General features: G+C 40.0%; 2 protein-coding genes across 4 annotated transcripts; both read right to left on the bottom strand.

Annotated features, from left to right (window-relative positions):
- Window positions 1-90: 90 nt before the first annotated feature.
- Window positions 91-5,254, bottom strand: pgam1b (phosphoglycerate mutase 1b). The gene is made up of 4 exons (XM_026931897.3): window positions 4,772-5,254; window positions 3,340-3,614; window positions 2,501-2,681; window positions 91-1,258 (listed from the first exon to the last, which is right to left on the bottom strand). Exons 1-4 carry the CDS (start codon window positions 4,908-4,910, stop codon window positions 1,089-1,091), a joined length of 765 nt encoding a protein of 254 aa, XP_026787698.1. The 5' UTR covers window positions 4,911-5,254; the 3' UTR covers window positions 91-1,088.
- Window positions 5,255-6,075: 821 nt separating this feature from the next.
- cdc25d (cell division cycle 25 homolog d) lies at window positions 6,076-15,940 on the bottom strand. 3 transcript variants are annotated; one of them, XM_034300075.2, is made up of 13 exons: window positions 15,331-15,940; window positions 14,850-14,964; window positions 14,574-14,662; window positions 13,709-13,730; window positions 13,584-13,617; window positions 12,457-12,540; window positions 11,172-11,297; window positions 10,813-10,917; window positions 10,633-10,695; window positions 9,596-9,694; window positions 9,174-9,406; window positions 8,645-8,762; window positions 6,076-7,495 (listed from the first exon to the last, which is right to left on the bottom strand). In XM_034300075.2, the coding sequence occupies exons 2-13, from the start codon at window positions 14,942-14,944 to the stop codon at window positions 7,358-7,360; spliced, it is 1,206 nt and encodes a 401-aa protein (XP_034155966.2). In that variant the 5' UTR covers window positions 14,945-14,964; window positions 15,331-15,940; the 3' UTR covers window positions 6,076-7,357. The 3 variants fall into 3 exon arrangements, with proteins under 3 accessions (XP_034155966.2, XP_034155967.2, XP_053085840.1); XM_053229865.1 differs by having other exon boundaries at window positions 6,077-7,495; window positions 14,574-14,659; window positions 15,331-15,939; XM_034300076.2 differs by having other exon boundaries at window positions 14,850-15,940.
- Window positions 15,941-17,919: the final 1,979 nt, after the last annotated feature.

The raw sequence follows: 17,919 nt of genomic DNA on the forward strand, positions 1-17,919 counted from the left end.
ATATGTGCTCAGGCTACTTTACACACTATTATAATGTTATTCAGAATTGTAATTCAATCCCTCTATTAAATAAACCTCACATTTCCACCATTGTTCTTTTCAGCCCACGTTTATTAAATGTTAACACACAAACTCCAGTGCAGGTTCACAGCAGACAAAAATAAATCGAGGCATCATATAACACCTACGCTTGGGATATCGCATTGATATAGAATATTTCCGGACGATGACATTTAGATACAATCAGATTTACACACCAAGTAACACACACACACACACACACACACACACACACACACACACACACACACACACACACACAAGTTCAGAAGCTGAGACAAAAGCACTCTTCAAAATACTAAAAGTGAGGAATGATAACTTTTGGTCCTCACGCTTAACTCCAGGGGAGAATCTGTAAAACGATAGATGCTCTGATTGTGTGTGTGTGTGTGTGTGTGTGTGTGTGTGTGTATTTTAAGTGCCATGCTGTGGGCGTGCGATGCTCAGTGTGAGTCACGGTGCAATTTGGAACACAGCGCATTCGGATTCTTTTCTACAAAAGACACACACACACACACACACACACACACACACACACACACACACACAGACACACACAGACACACACAGACACACACAGACACACACAGACACACACACTGGATTTATCCGCTGGCCCGTCGTCCGTTAAGTGCCGTTGCCTGGATACAGTTGCCGTAGAGCTTTCACTACTGAGCAAAGCCGAGTGTGTTCTATTGAAGCGGGCAGAAAATGCAGTGCTTTAAATGCACGAGGATGTCTCGGGTCACTCGGGGGTTCAACCGTTTAATACTGCTGAGGAATATTTTCTGAAATTTGCTCTGAATTCTGAATAAATAATTTCTCATAAAGTAGTCACGGAGCCTTGTGTGAAACCCAGACGACATCCTGTAAGGATCTTAATGACTAAACACGTGTTTGATAAATCTCCCTCTCCCATCATTTCCTCCCACACTACTTCTTCTTCTTCTTCTTCCTCCTCCCTCTCTCTCTCTCTCTCTCTCTCTCTCTCCCTCCCTCTCTCTCTCTCTCTCTCCCTCCATCTCTCTCTATTTCTTGGCCTTGCCCTGAGCAGCCACAGCCTCCATGGCCTTGCGCACGGTCTCCTCATCCCCGAGGAACTGCATGGGCTTAACAGGTTTCAGGTTCTTGTCCAGCTCGTACAGGATGGGGATTCCTGTGGGCAGGTTCAGCTCCATGATGGCCTCCTCTGACATACCTGAACACACACACACACACACACACACACACAATAATACAGATGAGTCTGATTTTACACAACACACACTAGTGGTGTAATACCAGAGTGAACAGTAGGGGGCAGTGTGTGAAGTGACGCACACAAGCTGCATACAAACCAAATCCAGAAATGATCAGTGATGTGATACACAAGCAACATTAACTTCCTGAAAATCCAGTTAGTTTGTATGTTTGTGTAAATTTATGTATAAGGAGACTCACTAATGTGAACCTCGACTGATCAGCTTTAAGCTGCAGGACTGGCGATGAGCTACTGCGATTTTATACACCACACTGTCGAGTTTCTTAATTTATTACTATTATTTTTTCCCTCCATTTTTCTGCCCAATTTGGTCACCTGCCAATCTGCATCATAAGACAGCTAGAGTTACATGTGCTTCCTGTCACAGAGACGTGAAGTCACATACATGAGCTCACAGACGCCCATGATTGGCTAGAGTCACTGTGATTGACAGAGGAGAGAGACAGTATGCCCCTCCCACCCAGAGAGCACACCCGGCTTTGTTCTCTTGGACTCCTGGCCACAGATGGACGCGGCTTCTCTCGACGACAGGGTGAACGCTTTTCTGCTTTTCTGCTTTTCTGCTGCTCAGGAGCAAACAGTCACGTGAAAGAAAGCAGCTGAGTTACAAACCAAACTTCTGTAATTCTGTAGAAACACTGAAGAATTACAGGAAACCCATTTGAGCCAAAAAAAAAAAACTCAAGAGCAAATAGTACTAATCTAACTATCTAACTACCCATCTAACTAACTAACTACCCACCTAACTATCTATCCATCTACCCATTTAACTATCTAACTACCAATCTAACTACTTATCTAGCTACCCATCTAACTAATCAACCAATCTAACTACTTATCTAACTACCCACCTAACTATTTAACTAGCTATCTAACTGCTTATCTAACTACCCACCTAACTACCAACTAACTATCTAACTACCCATCTTACTAACTACCCATCTAATTAACTATCCAACTACCCATCTAACTATCTAACTACCTATCTAAATAACTAACCATCTATCTAACTACCCATCTAACTATCTAATGCTCTCTCACAGAGACAGAAACAGTTCTAACTCTATTCCTCCACTCCACGTTAACGTTCTGGTGCATCCAGTCCTCTAGTGTACTGAGTTAAGGCTGAAACGAGACCGAGGCTGTAAGGGCGCACGGTGCAATGGGGACGACTCTCACCCTCCAGGTGCTTGACGATGCCGCGGAGACTGTTGCCGTGGGCGGCGATGAGCACCCTCTTGCCCTCTTTGATCTGCGGGACGATCTCGTCGTTCCAGAAGGGCAGAGCGCGGGCGATCGTGTCCTTCAGGCTCTCGCACGACGGCAGCTGGTCCTCCGTCAGGTCGGCATAGCGACGGTCCTGCGGGAAAGCGATGGACAGTGCTGTAAAAACCAGGCCTCAGAAAGGTTTTCAGGTAAGATTTTATTAATTCAATTCCATTCCATTTTATTTGTATAGCGCTTTTAACAATGGACGCTGTCGCAAAGCAGCTTTACAGAAATAAATGGATTCAAAATATACTGTAAATATGTGAATTATTAGATAAATAATTTTGGCAGTAGTGAAATAGATAATCACACGAATATGGTGATGATGAAGATATAATACTTTAAAAAAAATGCTTGTATTTATAAGTGCTTATGTTTCCTTGTCTTAAATATGTGATCGAACAAATATTTTTCTTGACTGACAGGTGACAACAGTGTCATGAAAAGAGCCATAAGATGAGGTATAAGACCCAAGAAAAGATCTTTTTATCAGAAAATAATGTAAAAAAAAAAAAAAAAAAAAAACCACGTGTGTGAAGCGGAGTCACGTTTACTCCTCTAATCATGTTACGAATTGCAAATAAAGGGTTGGGCAGGAAAGGGGCGGGGCATAATGTGAGTTAGTACTTTCTAATTTGCATATTCATAGAATGTAGATTTGTTGATGAGTGTAAATGTGTAGACGCCTCTGTAGTGATATTTATGTGTAACTGCTACGCAGTGAGATGCGTTCGCTGTACGATGTTCACCTGGCTGATGCTGGAGTAGAAGTCGTGCTCGGGCCCCATGGGAGGCGGAGGGATGTCGTACGAGCGTCTCCAGATCTTCACCTGCTCCTCTCCGTGCTTGGCCGCCGTCTCAGCCTTGTTTAACCCCGTCAGGCCGCCGTAGTGGCGCTCGTTCAGACGCCAGGTGCGATGCACGGGAAGCCACATCTGATCGATGCCCTCCAGCACCAACCACAGCGTCCTGATGGCCCGCTTCAGCACAGACGTGTAGCACACATCGAACTCGTAACCTGCTTCTGTAGGGGCCAGAGATAGATTTCTACACATTACTGATGCCGAGGCATGAGTTTCTCATCTTCCTGATCTCACCCGAGTCAATTTATCACTTCAAGGAGAAAAGTTTAATGTGAAATGAGTCTTTAGTTCTACACTACAAGCTACGAGGCCAGTGTACGAACTGACCAGATCCACACGGGTAATTTGTTTCCTCTAATAAATAAATAAATAAATAAAATTTAATGCCATAAAATTGTAATCCTCTTTCCTAACAGGGAACCAAACCTACCAAAAAATACACAAGTTAATCAACTGAAAATATATTTTTTAAATTGTACACAATGTATATTCATTTGTTATATTTTGTATATTTATTTACCTTTTTGGCCTGTCTATTTTTTTTAAATTATGACTTCATTTATTTCTTTATTTATTTCTGTATGTGTGCATGAAATTCTTATTACTTTATTTTAAATATATATTTATGTTTATGTATGTCTTCCTTAAGTCATATTTTTTTTATTAAATAATAAGTTAATCAATTAAAATATTTTAAAAATGTATAGAATTTATTTGACTTATTTAGACTCATTTTATTGTTTATATTTGTTTGTCCATTTATGAAATAATTAATTTGTGTATTTGTTAATTTCTGCATGTGCATACATTTTAATTAATTTGTCTCTTATTTATTTTAAATATATATTTCTGTATTTATGAATGTCTTCCAGACGTCACCCGTTTTTTTTCTTTATTTTTTTTTAAACTTCATTTGTTTATTTCTGCATTTATTTGTTAATATTGTAATAAGTGGGCGTGTCTTTTACATATAAAAGGGGCGTGTCTTTTATACGTAATCAACATTTAAAGAATAAGTGATTTTATTTAAGCATATCAATCGATACACTGAGTCATTAATTTATTTATTCTCTTGTTTATTTCTAATTTAATTAAGTAGTAGTAAAGTTTGGATTATAATATGATATCTTTAATCTGTTCAGAGCACACAGAGCGCACGCACGCGCAAAATGCCGCAGTATCCTAGCAACCAGTTAACTCCTTGCGTAAACGGCGTACGTTCGGACACGCCCCTAACGCGCTCCGGCCCAGACTGAGCTCCATCACTATGCAGGGACACACGGATGTTTCAGCGCCACAGGGTTTGACCGCTGCTCACCTTTCAGCGCCTGGCCGCCTCTCTTGGCCTCCTGGATGCCGGTGTCGCTCAGGTCGGCGTCGAACCAGCCGCAGAAGCGGTTCTCCTGGTTCCAGCAGCTCTCTCCGTGCCGGATCAACACCAGCTTGTAGGCAGCCATAGTGCTGAATCCGCTCGGTGTAGTCACGCGGTACTTCCGGGAAAACAAGAGCTGTCCTGTGAAACCGCGAGGGAAAAAGCGTGGAATGGCGGAGGCCCGAGATGAACGCGCTCCAGACGCGGGAAAGTGATGCTGATAACCCGGTTTTCCTCCCGGAGGTCGCGGCTCTGAGGTCGGACAGAGTGGGGAAGTGAGGAAGGAAAACACTTCCTGATTCTTCTTCTTCTTCTTCTTTCAACCAATCAGGTTGAGGTCGCTGCTCTGTGATTGGTCAGTGGTTGCTATAGTAACTCCTCACCCCATGTGACCATCTGTCAGCCTCAACTGTCGCTTTTACTCTGTTGTTGTGTAATATTCATGTTATTTTAAAAGCATTAAAATGAAAATGTTTGTTTTTTCCTTCAATAATATTCAATAAACTGCTAAAAAAAATTGCTTAGGAGCATTACTACTACACAACTACACTTTTGTCGTGTTTGGACTATATGTGTGGAAACTACATTTTTGGAAATTCAAAGGAGTAATGAATATGCATGAATATGCAAATTAGAGACATCTACATCCAAACTAGCTAACCAGCTAACTATCTGTTAGAAAATTAGCTATTTTTGTCCCAAGTCGAAATGTGAGGGATTTCAGTTTGCGTGTCTCAGTCTGTATCACCTATCATTTCCGTAACACCCACAATTTTATCATAGCTATCATAGCCAGAACATTAGCTATCTTAGCTAGCTAGCTGTCTTATGTTTACAATGATCTTGGCAGATATGAGGTTAAAGCCACTGAGTTTATTTGTCACATTACACACTGGTCTCATCTGTAACGCTTCCCAAATGATTTTTACACAGAAGTACTGAGAAAGTTTTAAATGAGAAAAAAATATGACTTTCGTGCTGTGTTAACAATCCATAAACCACAAATCTGTATTAGCGTTCAAACATTATGTTTTTGAGTTCAGGAGAACTTTAGTAAGAAACACTTGAACTGTCTTTTGTGTTATTTTCACGGCAGCATATAACATTTTACATCCAACAAATTTGTTTTGAGGCAAGTGTGTTAAGTCTGTGAGGAAGATTTATGAATATGAGTAACAATTCTTGTCAGAAATCTTGTCAGGTTAGCTCACTAACCCGTTCAGGTTAGCAGTTAATGCTAAGTTAATGCTAAGTGTAGCTAAAGTCTAGTTTTGAGGGAAATGTTTATTCACGACAATTCTGTTTCATTTGCACAGTAACTATGCCTTTATACAGTCCACATCTACATGTTAGCTAGCTAAAGCTCATTAGCATCATTAGTATCATTAGCTAGCTTTTGTTATTTGAATTGCTTTAGCTACTCTGTAATTGTAAATGTATCTTGTGTTCGGATTTCTGTATCAAAACCACACACACAAACCTCACACATGACAAAAGAGAGCGCCATGTTTGTCTTTACTACTACAAACCTTCAAGACTGTGTACATACACAACAAAATATATGTACAATAGCATGCCTTGTACAAAAATGCAAACTTTCACCTGCTGATTTTTTTTACCTCAGCACGTTAGCTAGCTAGCTAACAACTTGTAGTTAAATGTACCTTTCACAGTTTGAATGTGTTTCTATATTAAACACTAATCATACTAATACTAATACATACTAATCAATACTAATCATATTCTTTAATAGGAAAATTTGGATTTGCAAAATATCTGGCGAATTTAATCATTCCAAGCTTCAGTTTACAGTTTTCCAGCTCTGAAATTTAGCTCCACTTCCAGCCCTAACAAAGCTATTCAACTCCACTTCTTAAATTAAAAGGCAATTTTACGAAGTAAATTGTGGTGTTTTCGTCACAGTAGCAGTTCATCTCGCACAACAGCAGAGGGCGCTACACATTACGAACGGCTCCTTTAACAGTTCGATCACTGAGTGTGTATAAAGTTAAAGATAATTACGTGATTATAACAGATCTGTTATGAAACAAAGTTAGAGTTAATACAATCTGTAAGGGATGGTGATATAGTGAAAATTTAATAACACAATACTTATACACAAAAAAAACACAAAATTAAGATATTTTCAGGATTTCACGAGTGTTGCTATATATAGATTTGCTAAATGATCAACAGAAAAACAGCAGTGAAAAAAAATCTGTGGAAAAATACTTTTTTTTAAGAATACTCTAAGGCTGGTAAAATAGAAATGAATTCTTTGACACGAAAAACACAATGGAAATTGTATAAATAACATCTAACATCTAATCAGCTAATCGTTACTGTGAGCATCAGTGGAGTTTGTCGATGTTATAAAAACACGAACTATACCTGTGATGTCATAGAAAAGTGTATAAAATCATGATGTTTATATTTTAACATCATATCGCCCCGCCCTAATTGTCAGTCAGTCATTCCCAGCATTCGCTCATGGTTTCTGTTCAGTTCTTTATAGACAGCTTTCAGTCAGTGTTAAAAGTGTGATGTCGTTTGCTGCGATCTGATTGGACGTCTGCGATGATGCTGGTGCCTCTTCCTGCTGAAACGCCGGAGCTGGTCTCTGAAGTCCCTGTGACGCATGGGGACGTAACCGTGCGGCTCACACAGCTCCTGAGAGAGAGAGAGAGAAACAGAGAGAGAGAGAAACTATTTGTTCCGAATTCAAAAAGCTGGCGAATGACCCACAACTTCAGTATTTGTTCGGAGAAAAAAGAGACTGCATTCCACTGGCGGTGAATATCGATGCCTGCCACAAAAAGAGGGAAGAGTCGAGCAAACAGTGATGTGATCATGAACTCACACACACACACACACACACACACACAATCATATAGATGAGTCAGATTTTACAGAATGTAGTCATGTGGTCATGGATCAGAGGCGTGAACTGAGACACGCAGACTCTCTCACACACACACAGAAACACACACCACTCATAGCCCAAAGACTGTACATTTTTTGTTTTGTCTTTTTTTTCTTCACTTCTTCATTTTATCATTTGTTCTCTGTTCAGGTTTTATTCCTTGCCCATATAAATGCTTTGGCAATAAATTGTACAATTTGTCATGCAGTAAAGCTCATTTGAATTTGAATTAAACAGAGAGGAAAAGAGAGAGAGAGAGAGAGAGAGAGAGAGTCAGCAAGAGAGAGAGAAAGAAAAGATCTTTAGTTTTCAGGATGTTTTTAGAATGTTGAGGGGTGTGTGTGTTCGAATGTTGAGGGGTGTGTGTGTGTGTGTTCGAATGTTGAGGGGTGTGTGTATGTTAGAATGTTGAGGGGTGTGTGTGTGTGTGTGTGTTAGAATGTTGAGGGGTGTGTGTGTGTGTGTGTGTGTTAGAATGTTGAGGGGGGTGTGTGTGTGTTAGAATGTTGAGGGGTGTGTGTGTGTGTTAGAATATTGAGCTATGTGTGTGTTAGAATGTAGAGGCGTGTGTGTGTGTGTGTGTGTGTGTGTGTGTGTATGTTAGAATGTAGAGGGGTGTGTGTGTGTGTGTGTGTGTGTGTGTGTATGTTAGAATGTAGAGGGGTGTGTGTGTGTGTGTGTGTGTGTGTGTGTGTATGTTAGAATGTAGAGGGGTGTGTGTGTGTGTGTGTGTGTGTGTGTGTATGTTAGAATGTAGAGGGGTGTGTGTGTGTGTGTGTGTGTGTGTGTATGTTAGAATGTAGAGGGGTGTGTGTGTGTGTGTGTGTGTGTGTGTGTGTGTATGTTAGAATGTAGAGGGGTGTGTGTGTGTGTGTGTGTGTGTGTGTGTGTGTTACCGGACAGCAGGAGTAGAAGCGCTTGTACCCCCCCTGCAGTAGGTAGAGCTCAGGGTAGAGGAGATGAGGGTACGTCTGAGCATTCACTAAACGATCCAACTCCCTCAGATACTGGCAACTACAACACACACACACACACAAACACACACACAGATATTTTATATCACATTTAACGCAAGATTTCAGTTTAAAACCTGGATTCTGTTGGTTCTGACATTTAAAAAAAAACATTAAAGACTTTCCTGAATGATAAGGGAACTATTAAACAAAATTAAACAAATTTAACAATAAAACTATTAAACAAATTAACTATTAACTATAAACAAAACTATTGAATTAATCAAATAAGGAGCTAAAAAGGAAGTATATTATGGAACTAGAACAAAGTGGATAAAGTCCAATAAGGTCCAAAAATAGATGTCCATATGTCTGGTCAGTGGGTGCTCACGGAGGTTCACTACTGTTTTTGACACACGCCCATAGGACGGGTCCTGTGTGTGTGTGTGTGTGTGTGTGTGTTTTCTCTCACAGCCGTGGTCCTCTCTCTGATGAAAACTCGCAGTGAAACACTATGAGTTTTCTGGGTGATGATGCTCCCTCATTAGCTCCTGCAGACGCCGGCGTCGCCCCCCTGCTGCCCCGTGTGCCCAGCACAGACGCCCCTCCTGGGGCACGACGGGCAGCTGGAGACACCTGTGGGGTGGATGAGTCCTGGAAGAAAGCCTGGAGGATCTGAGACTCGGTGTACAGGTTCACTGCTCCCTGAGGGAAAAGGCAGATCAAGGATCAGTGAGGTGATAGAGAGCGTAACGATACGCTGTTTCACAGCTCAGAGTGAGAGGCATTTTAATGGCTGAGGCTAAAAATCATAATCATCACTCTATAAAGGTAAAGAAAATGACTGAAATCTTTTCAGAATGTAGAATCAATCGCACTGAAAACACACAAGACCTTGATGTGACCTCCTTGATACTCGTATGGATAACGGCAATCGATGATGAGGAAGTCCTCCACTACAGCGCTGAACTGACCTCTGATCAGAGACGCCACCTGCAGGACAACACAGGAAGTACATATTTATAAACAGGAAATGCAACAAGAGGCAAACCTCTGAGTCTCTCAGTCTCAGTGAAGTAGGCGTGGCCTCTGTGTCTGTCAATCATAGTGAAGGAGGTGTGGCCTCTGTGTGTGTCAGTCTCAGTGAAGGAGGCGTGGCCTATGTGTGTGTCAGTCTCAGTGAAGGAGGCGTGGCCTCTGTGTGTGTCAATCATAGTGAAGGAGGCGTGGCCTCTGTGTGTGTCAGTCTCAGTGAAGGAGGCGTGGCCTCTGTGTGTGTCAGTCTCAGTGAAGGAGGCGTGGCCTATGTGTGTGTCAGTCTCAGTGAAGGAGGCGTGGCCTCTGTGTGTGTCAGTCTCAGTGAAGGAGGCGTGGCCTATGTGTGTGTCAGTCTCAGTGAAGGAGGCGTGGCCTCTGTGTGTGTCAGTCTCAGTGAAGGAGGCGTGGTCTCTGTGTGTGTCAGTCTCAGTGAAGGAGGCGTGGTCTCTGTGTGTGTCAGTGTCAGTGAAGGAGGCGTGGCCTATGTGTGTGTCAGTCTCAGTGAAGGAGGCGTGGTCTCTGTGTGTCAGTCTCGGTGAAGGAGGCGTGGCCTATGTGTGTGTCAGTCTCAGTGAAGGAGGCGTGGTCTCTGTGTGTGTGTCAGTCTCAGAGAAGGAGGCGTGGCCTCTGAGGCTGTGTCTGTTTAAAAACCTGCTACTGTAGGATTCTCTGTTATTTGGTTTTCCATCCTGAAATAGTTGTAATATAATGCTACATGGTCATGTTTAAAACATAAATTTGTTCACATCATTAAAAGCAAATATTATTCAGAATCACCAGTACTGATCATCATCAGATGTATTAATTGAAAATGATGTTATACAAGATGATTTCCAATATAAAGTTTAAATACACCCCAGCCCATGTTGTTATAGAGGCAGAAACGTACTCACAGTTTGAGCTGAAACACACTGAAGATCCTGATGATTCACCTTCTCCACAGGAAGCACGTGATGCTGCGGAAGAACAACAGCTCAGCTGCTCAACACGCTAAACACATCTACCCTTATATTAAAACACATGATCTATCGCTTCACATTGCCCGAGTGTTTGTGGTGTTCGTGGTATTGTACTTTGCTGAAGTCTCCAATGAGGCAGTGATCAGTGACAGCGCTGTCAGGGATGAGTGTGTGTGCTGGATTTCTCCTGGATCTCAGTCTCTGGAACAGCATCAGTGACTGCAGAGTGAGAGAGACAGGAAGTGAGAAGATCTTCTGCTGTCAAAGGTAATCCAGTGAGGAGATCTTAATTTTAGGACTTCATGATCAGATTCAGAAACTTGCAGCTCTTAAATCTGTAGCCTGATTCTTCACATTTCATGGTGCTAATGTTGCTAGCAAGTAATCGTTTATAGCTACCAGTTTAGCCCCCTGCAAACGTCCTGCTTAAATTATTACAGTCGTGTGAGAGCAGAACACGGGGACAGCTGTACCTCTGAATCAGGCGTCTCCGGTTCCTCCTCTGCTGGTGAAGAGCGGGATTGCCTCTTACTCCTTCTCACAGACTGCATCTGATCTTCAGGACTGGATGAGCTGAACAATCTCACTCTCACTCTCTCCTGTAGCACAAAACACACAACAATACATTACCCACAGCTCATACTGTCTACATCTGCAGCAGAAAGGAACAAGGAAAACAAGAGAAGCTTATTATGTCCAGGGTCGAAGAAAAAGAGGCGCACAAAGACTGCTGTGAGAGTTATGAGTCATATCTCATCAAACACCAGCACCTTACTGTACGCCGTTAATAAGTCACACACCTCGACGAGTTTAACAAATTTACCTTCATTTTTAAGAACAGCAGCTCTGACAGTAGTGCAGCCTCAGATCACAGGTTTATATTAATGCGCTCATTCTAATCCGTTATCGTTTCTATAGTAACAGCTCCTATAGAGAGGGTTGTGTAAGGAGACGTTTATTTAACATTTATGGAAGGAGTCTCCGGTGTCAGGGCTTTGTAACAGTCAGAGCTAAAGCTGCAGCGTTAAGTTTTCTGACAGCTTCAGGACAGAGGAGTTTACACTTTGCGGTTTCTCAGTAACATGACAAGCTGCGTTTTTTTTCTTATTAACGTCAAGAGAGAGAAAAAAAAAACAGAGGCAGGTGAAGGAAAGACTGTTTATAGCTGCTATAACGTAATTGAGAACAGGAACTAACTTGTTTTGCAGATGTTCCACAACAATAAATGTATCTATAAATGGATAAATAGTAGCGTATAGTGCGTTATTCTTTAATAAATAAGAAATTGTAATTGTTGTATAAGAGGAATAAGACATTCAGGATGTGATGTTATAAGAAAATAATCAATTTCAGGGTGGGAAAAGGAACTCCGCTTCAGCATATAATCCTATTGTTGATTATTTTCCTCTAACAGTATGACACGGAGTGTTTTATTCCTGAAGGAATCGTTAACTGACGCGACTGGTGCTGCTTTTGAGGTGGAGTTGAGGAGGAGATGGGTTAGCATATATTTTGTATACACTGTATATTGTCCATGTTCAATGTAATGATTTAAAAGTCATGTGGTGGTTGTTTTGGATGGGTTTTAAAGTATTACATTTACACGCTGCATTGCTCCGTGATCTCACTGGAACCTGAACCACTTCAGTCATTTATCAACATGTTAGGCCACGCCCACCTTCAGCATTTCTGCAACTTCAGTACTCTGTAAGTGTTCGTTTTATCGAATTAATAACCCTATTACAGCATGATACTGACCCACACGCTGGTGTTCTCCTTATCATCTTCAACACCTTCATCATCCTCTGTTCCTCCTCTCAGGCTGCGGGTCTGTGATCCACGCTACACAATGACACAGAAGATATTAATACTGTCCCTTAGTACCACCATCAATCAATCTATCTATCTATCTATTATATATATAATTTATTAAAATAAATACAGAATATGACATGTATAAACAAATGTATTTATTTATGTGTAGTTCAAAATGTATGTTTCATTTTCCATTATTTGAGATGCTTGTTTTAACTCACTGATATCTGTTTTTTTATTATTATTATTATTATTCTTATTATTTAATCCTACTGGCTTACATTATTTATAATCATTTATAATCATTTATGATCATCAGTATCCTTTCTAATGTTTAAAACTAGATCTCAGCTGAGTTTCCTAAAAGCTAAAAGATTTGAAAGGTAAAGAGAGCATCACAGTGAACTCTCTCTCTCTCTCTCTATTTATATAAAAACATAATAAAGTTCACATAATTTTCAGAAAATATATATATATATATATCTTTACTGAAAATTATGTGAACTTTATTATGTTTTTGGAGAAACTAGACCCTGATTATTTTATTATTATTATTATTGTTGTTGTTGTTGTTGTTTACTTTATTTTCCTATTATTTTTATATTTGAAAATGAGACACTAGTCTCATTTCTCTGCTCATTAATAATAAATAATACAAACATGGCTAATGAATATAAAAATGAGGAAAATACAGTGGAAGTACACTTTGTGTTAGAGAAAAAGTTCTACATAAGCTGTAACGGAGAGTTTTGGAGGTTTTGAACTTGGCACGGTGCAGGATGTGAATTCTTCTCGGCTTTTGTATAATACAGATACCTGGAGCCTAAAACATGGCCGTATTAGATACTGTGTACACCAGACAAAGGGGCAGTTGTACAGTCTAAAGGGAAAAGGTCAAGGTTTCATATAGTCTTACTGAAGTGTACAGGCCACATGATTCAAACGAAACAGCTTGAATTCTTCTAGTTTCTCTTTACACCAGCTTCCACCAGAGGGCGCTGCAGCTTCTAGCTACAATGTTAGCACTTTCTAATGAAATCAGAGTTAAAGAAACCGTCAGTTTGTCGTACCGTGTTCGAGGCCTGTTCACGCGATGTCACTTTTCTATAAAGGAGACATGAAGATCCAGTGTTTCAGAGTGTTATAAACTGCAATACATACACACCACGTCCAGGTGAAATGTAGACGCGCTCACCTGTAACTCCTCCTCCTGCTCACTGCAAATACAAACATGACATGTAACTGAGATAAACCCTACAGAATCAGGACCAACACGAACGGTGTGTTTAAGAAGAAATGAGAGCAAACTATGCAACAATATTAAAGCTCAACTCCACCATGAAACCCGTTAAATATGTTTGTAATGAAATATTTCTGGTGTGTTTAGTGATTCTGGTGCTAGTTTGTTGTGTGGTGCTGTATTTTCATTATTCCTGTGAGATGTTAGCAGTTGTGTGGGGCTCTGACGTCACAGGAGGACATTGTTATTGTTATTGCAATAGCGAAAGTACAATGCGAGAAAAAATTACGATCTCAAGCATAAGTGATAACGATCAGGTTTCGGTATTAGTGAAAATAAAACCTAATTTCTCACTGATCAGTTTCGAACATCATATTAATGAGAAGTCTGGCGTAGACGTAGCAGAGACGTCGGTGCACAGGCTGGACTCAATGTCCCAGAATGCACTGCAGCTATAGAACATCTCAGTTGAGACTCGACTCGGCTACTTAGTGATCTATGAGATGACGAGTGTGATGGTGTTGATGGTGTTGATTAGTGTGAAAGCTGAAGCTTTGGAAGATGAACAGATTGTTGTGAACAGGTGAGGACATTGCAGAGCCGGACAAACTAAAACACTAAAGTGCCGCTGCATCACTCGATCAGGAGGTAGTCGAACGGCATTGTGGGTAATGTAGGAAAGTGAAAAGAGACTAAAATGCAAGGTTAAGATATAGATGTGCATCACAGAAGAAACAATGAGACTGAAATGCAAACCACATGCAGGTTGTGTGTGTGTGTGTGTGTGTGTGTGAGTGATTAATTAAGCTCTTGTTCAGACCTGTTGGTGTGTGTTGTCCTGAGGCTTGCCCCCTGTCTGAGCTTCTCAGCTCCGGCGTCAGATCAAGGCGTCTCCTGGGGGTCGAGCTGCTTTTTTTTTTTTTTTTTTCAGACAGAAAGAAAATGTGAAGCCCAAGCTACTTTCATTAAAAACGTGCAGCACGGTGTGCAGTCTTTCCCCATGTTTTACATTGTGGTTGCATTTATTTCCTGATGAGTAGCCTATAAATGTAATATAATCACAGAAATACAGCAGAGATGTGAGTAGTACAGTCACCTGTCCTGACACTGGAGGCTCTGCATGCAGCTGGACAGCTCAGAGACCGGAGACACACTCCATCCTGTGTCCTGCTGGTGCCCCGACATCTCCATACACCCAAATCCTGCTTTATCTATCCTCACACACACATCACACACACATATACACACACACTTCACACACTTCACACGGGATTTGCTGAGTAATATGACTGCTGAAACCTGTAATAGCTGTGATTTCCTGTGCAGTGAATAGCAATATACTGTATACTGTATATATAATGTATGATTATGAATTAGAATTATTTTGAATTTAAAAAAAAAAGACTTTACTAAGAATTCACTACTAATAACCTAAATCATACAAGTTGGGTTTCTCTCAGCAGGTTATTCTTATTGAATCCTGCAGCAGAAATGTGTGTGTTAATAATAATCTATATAATAATAATAATAATAATAATAAGTGAAATATACAGAATGATTGGGAGAGAGGCTCTTACCTGAGAACAGCTGATCGGTGTTGTGAGAATCTAATCCTCCCCCTGACCATATGAGTGTGTGTGTGTGTGTGTGTGTGGAGGGATTTAACTCCCCTTAGTAACAGCTGTTGTTACAACAAGCCCTGTGTGATGCTGTGAGCAGCTGAGCGCGTCGCTCCCCATGGCATTGCACACACACACACACACACACACACATACACGCACACACACACACACACACAAACGCACGCACTTGCATCAGGTGTGTTCTATTTTATTAAGATATATTTGATTTATTTTGGCATTTCTTATCCACCCAATCAATCCAATCTACAATCATATGCAAAAGTTTGTGCACCCTTGGTCAAACGACGTTTTGACACGAGCAAGCTTCATAAACACGACACAGATTTTATTAAGCTCTGTTATTGTCCTGAATAATCTCCTGACTTAGATTTAGGGCTAACAATTCAAATTCAAAGTTCTGAAATCATATTTTTTTTTGGGGGGGGGTGGGGGCTAGACTTTTGCACATGCCAATTATTTATTTGTTTGTTTATCTATGTATCTGTTTGTTTGGTTGGTTGGTTGTTTGGTTGGTTGGTTAGTTGGTTGTTTGGTTGGTTGGTTGGTTGGTTGGTTGGTTGTTTGGTTGGTTGTTTGGTTGTTTGGTTGTTTGGTTGGTTGGTTAGTTGGTTGTTTGGTTGGTTGGTTGGTTGGTTGTTTGGTTGTTTGGTTGTTTGTTTGGTTGTTTGGTTGTTTGGTTGTTTGGTTGTTTGTTTGGTTGTTTGGTTGGTTGGTTGTTTGGTTGGTTGTTTGGTTGTTGGGATGTTTGGTTGGTTGGTTGGTTGGTTAGTTGGGTGTTTGGTTGGTTAGTTCGTTGGTTGTCTGGTTGTCTGGTTGGGTGTTTGCTTGGTTGGTTTATACTTTCTCACTCACTTTCAGTAAGCGCTTTATCAGAGTCAGGGGTCAGAGTCATGGTGATTTGGAGTGTATCCCAGGAACACTGAGTGTGATGCATATTGACTGTGTATTGATTGTGTATTGACTGCATGTTGGACAGTGGAAGGGGTTGGACTACTGCTCAGAAGGTCATGATTCCAGGTTCAACTCCCAGCACCACCAAGCTGCCACGGCCCTTGAGCAAGGCCCTTAACCCTCAACTCCTCAGCTGTATAAATGAATTAAATGTAAGTCGCTCTGGATAAGAGCATCACACATTCACACCGGGCAAATTAGCATAACCAGTCCACCTGCATCTCCAGAACCTGGAGAAAACCCACACGGAGAACATGTGAACCTCCACACGAACAGAAACCTGAGCTCAGGATGGAACTCTGGAGCTCTGAGGCATCAACATTACCTTATTGCAGTACCACCCAGTATTTATGACATATTTCTGCACTGTTACAGTTTATTTGTTGACATAAAATGTGGTGTGAAGCCCTTTCCCAGATGATCCACTAGTGTTGTTTTTTTTGTTTTTTTTTTTGAGGATCTTAATTGGCTTTAATCCAGTTCAGGTCTATATAATTCCAGATCATAATAAATTCTGCGGTGCATTAAAATATGCAGAAATATCTTATAATTAACTCTTAGTTCCCTGCAGAGGTCCTGTCAGGTTTCTCTTTCATTTAGAAGATCAACAAAATTGTCATTTGAACAGGGGTGCACAAACTTTTGCATAAAACTGTATATAGGCAAAATAACTACTCTGTGATGATGTCACTGCTCCATGTCATGATCTCGGTATTAGAAACTAACAGTTGGCCTTAACGTGATGTGGATGAAGATTGAGCAACATCATTTGTGTTACCAGGATTGTGTAAATAAAATAATTAACAAAAACCCCAGCATGAAAGAAAATATTTAATATTTATTATAAGACTAATTTTTAATTACTAAATTTATATTTTGAGTTATATCATATTAATAGATATATTCTGCCACCTTATTTGGTTTTTATTTGGTCAAAAATGAAAAGGATTTTTTAAAATAAATAAATAAAATAAATAAATTTAAAAAACATGCTAACAAAATAATTTTTTACTGTTGATGTTATAACTGTAATGAATTTTAGGACTTTATTTCTCTTTTTTTTTTTTTGATACACCTTTATGAGGCACAGCATAACTAAGAGTAGAATGATATCATGTAATATTTATGCATTTATTCAAACCATGTAGCCTTCAGATGCAAAAAGATGTGTGTTTTTTTTTTTTTTTTTATAAATTAGTTGATTAAAATTTCTGTGGAAATTATCTTTAAATTCTCTCTGTGTTATAAATATTATCTTTCCTCTCTCCGGGTGTGAGTGAGAGAGAGAGAGAAAGAGAAATCTTTGCCACAAAGCAGCTATTTTATGTAAAAAGTGTCAAAATAGAAAAGATATTAACTCTAAAATGGAAATGTCTAAATGTGTGGCTTATAAACAAACTCAGAAAATGGAAAGGAATTTGCCTTGAAAATCATTTTTATTGGGAGACATTTAAATATATGAATAAAACATATATTATTAATGATCTAATAAATATAAAATGCATTTTTATTCAATTTTATTTTTTATTCAAATGTAACTGAAATATGTAACAAGAAACCCGAAAACAAAAT

Source organism: Pangasianodon hypophthalmus, chromosome 26 (genome assembly GCF_027358585.1).
Source record: "Pangasianodon hypophthalmus isolate fPanHyp1 chromosome 26, fPanHyp1.pri, whole genome shotgun sequence".
Classification (NCBI taxonomy): Eukaryota; Metazoa; Chordata; class Actinopteri; order Siluriformes; family Pangasiidae; genus Pangasianodon; species Pangasianodon hypophthalmus.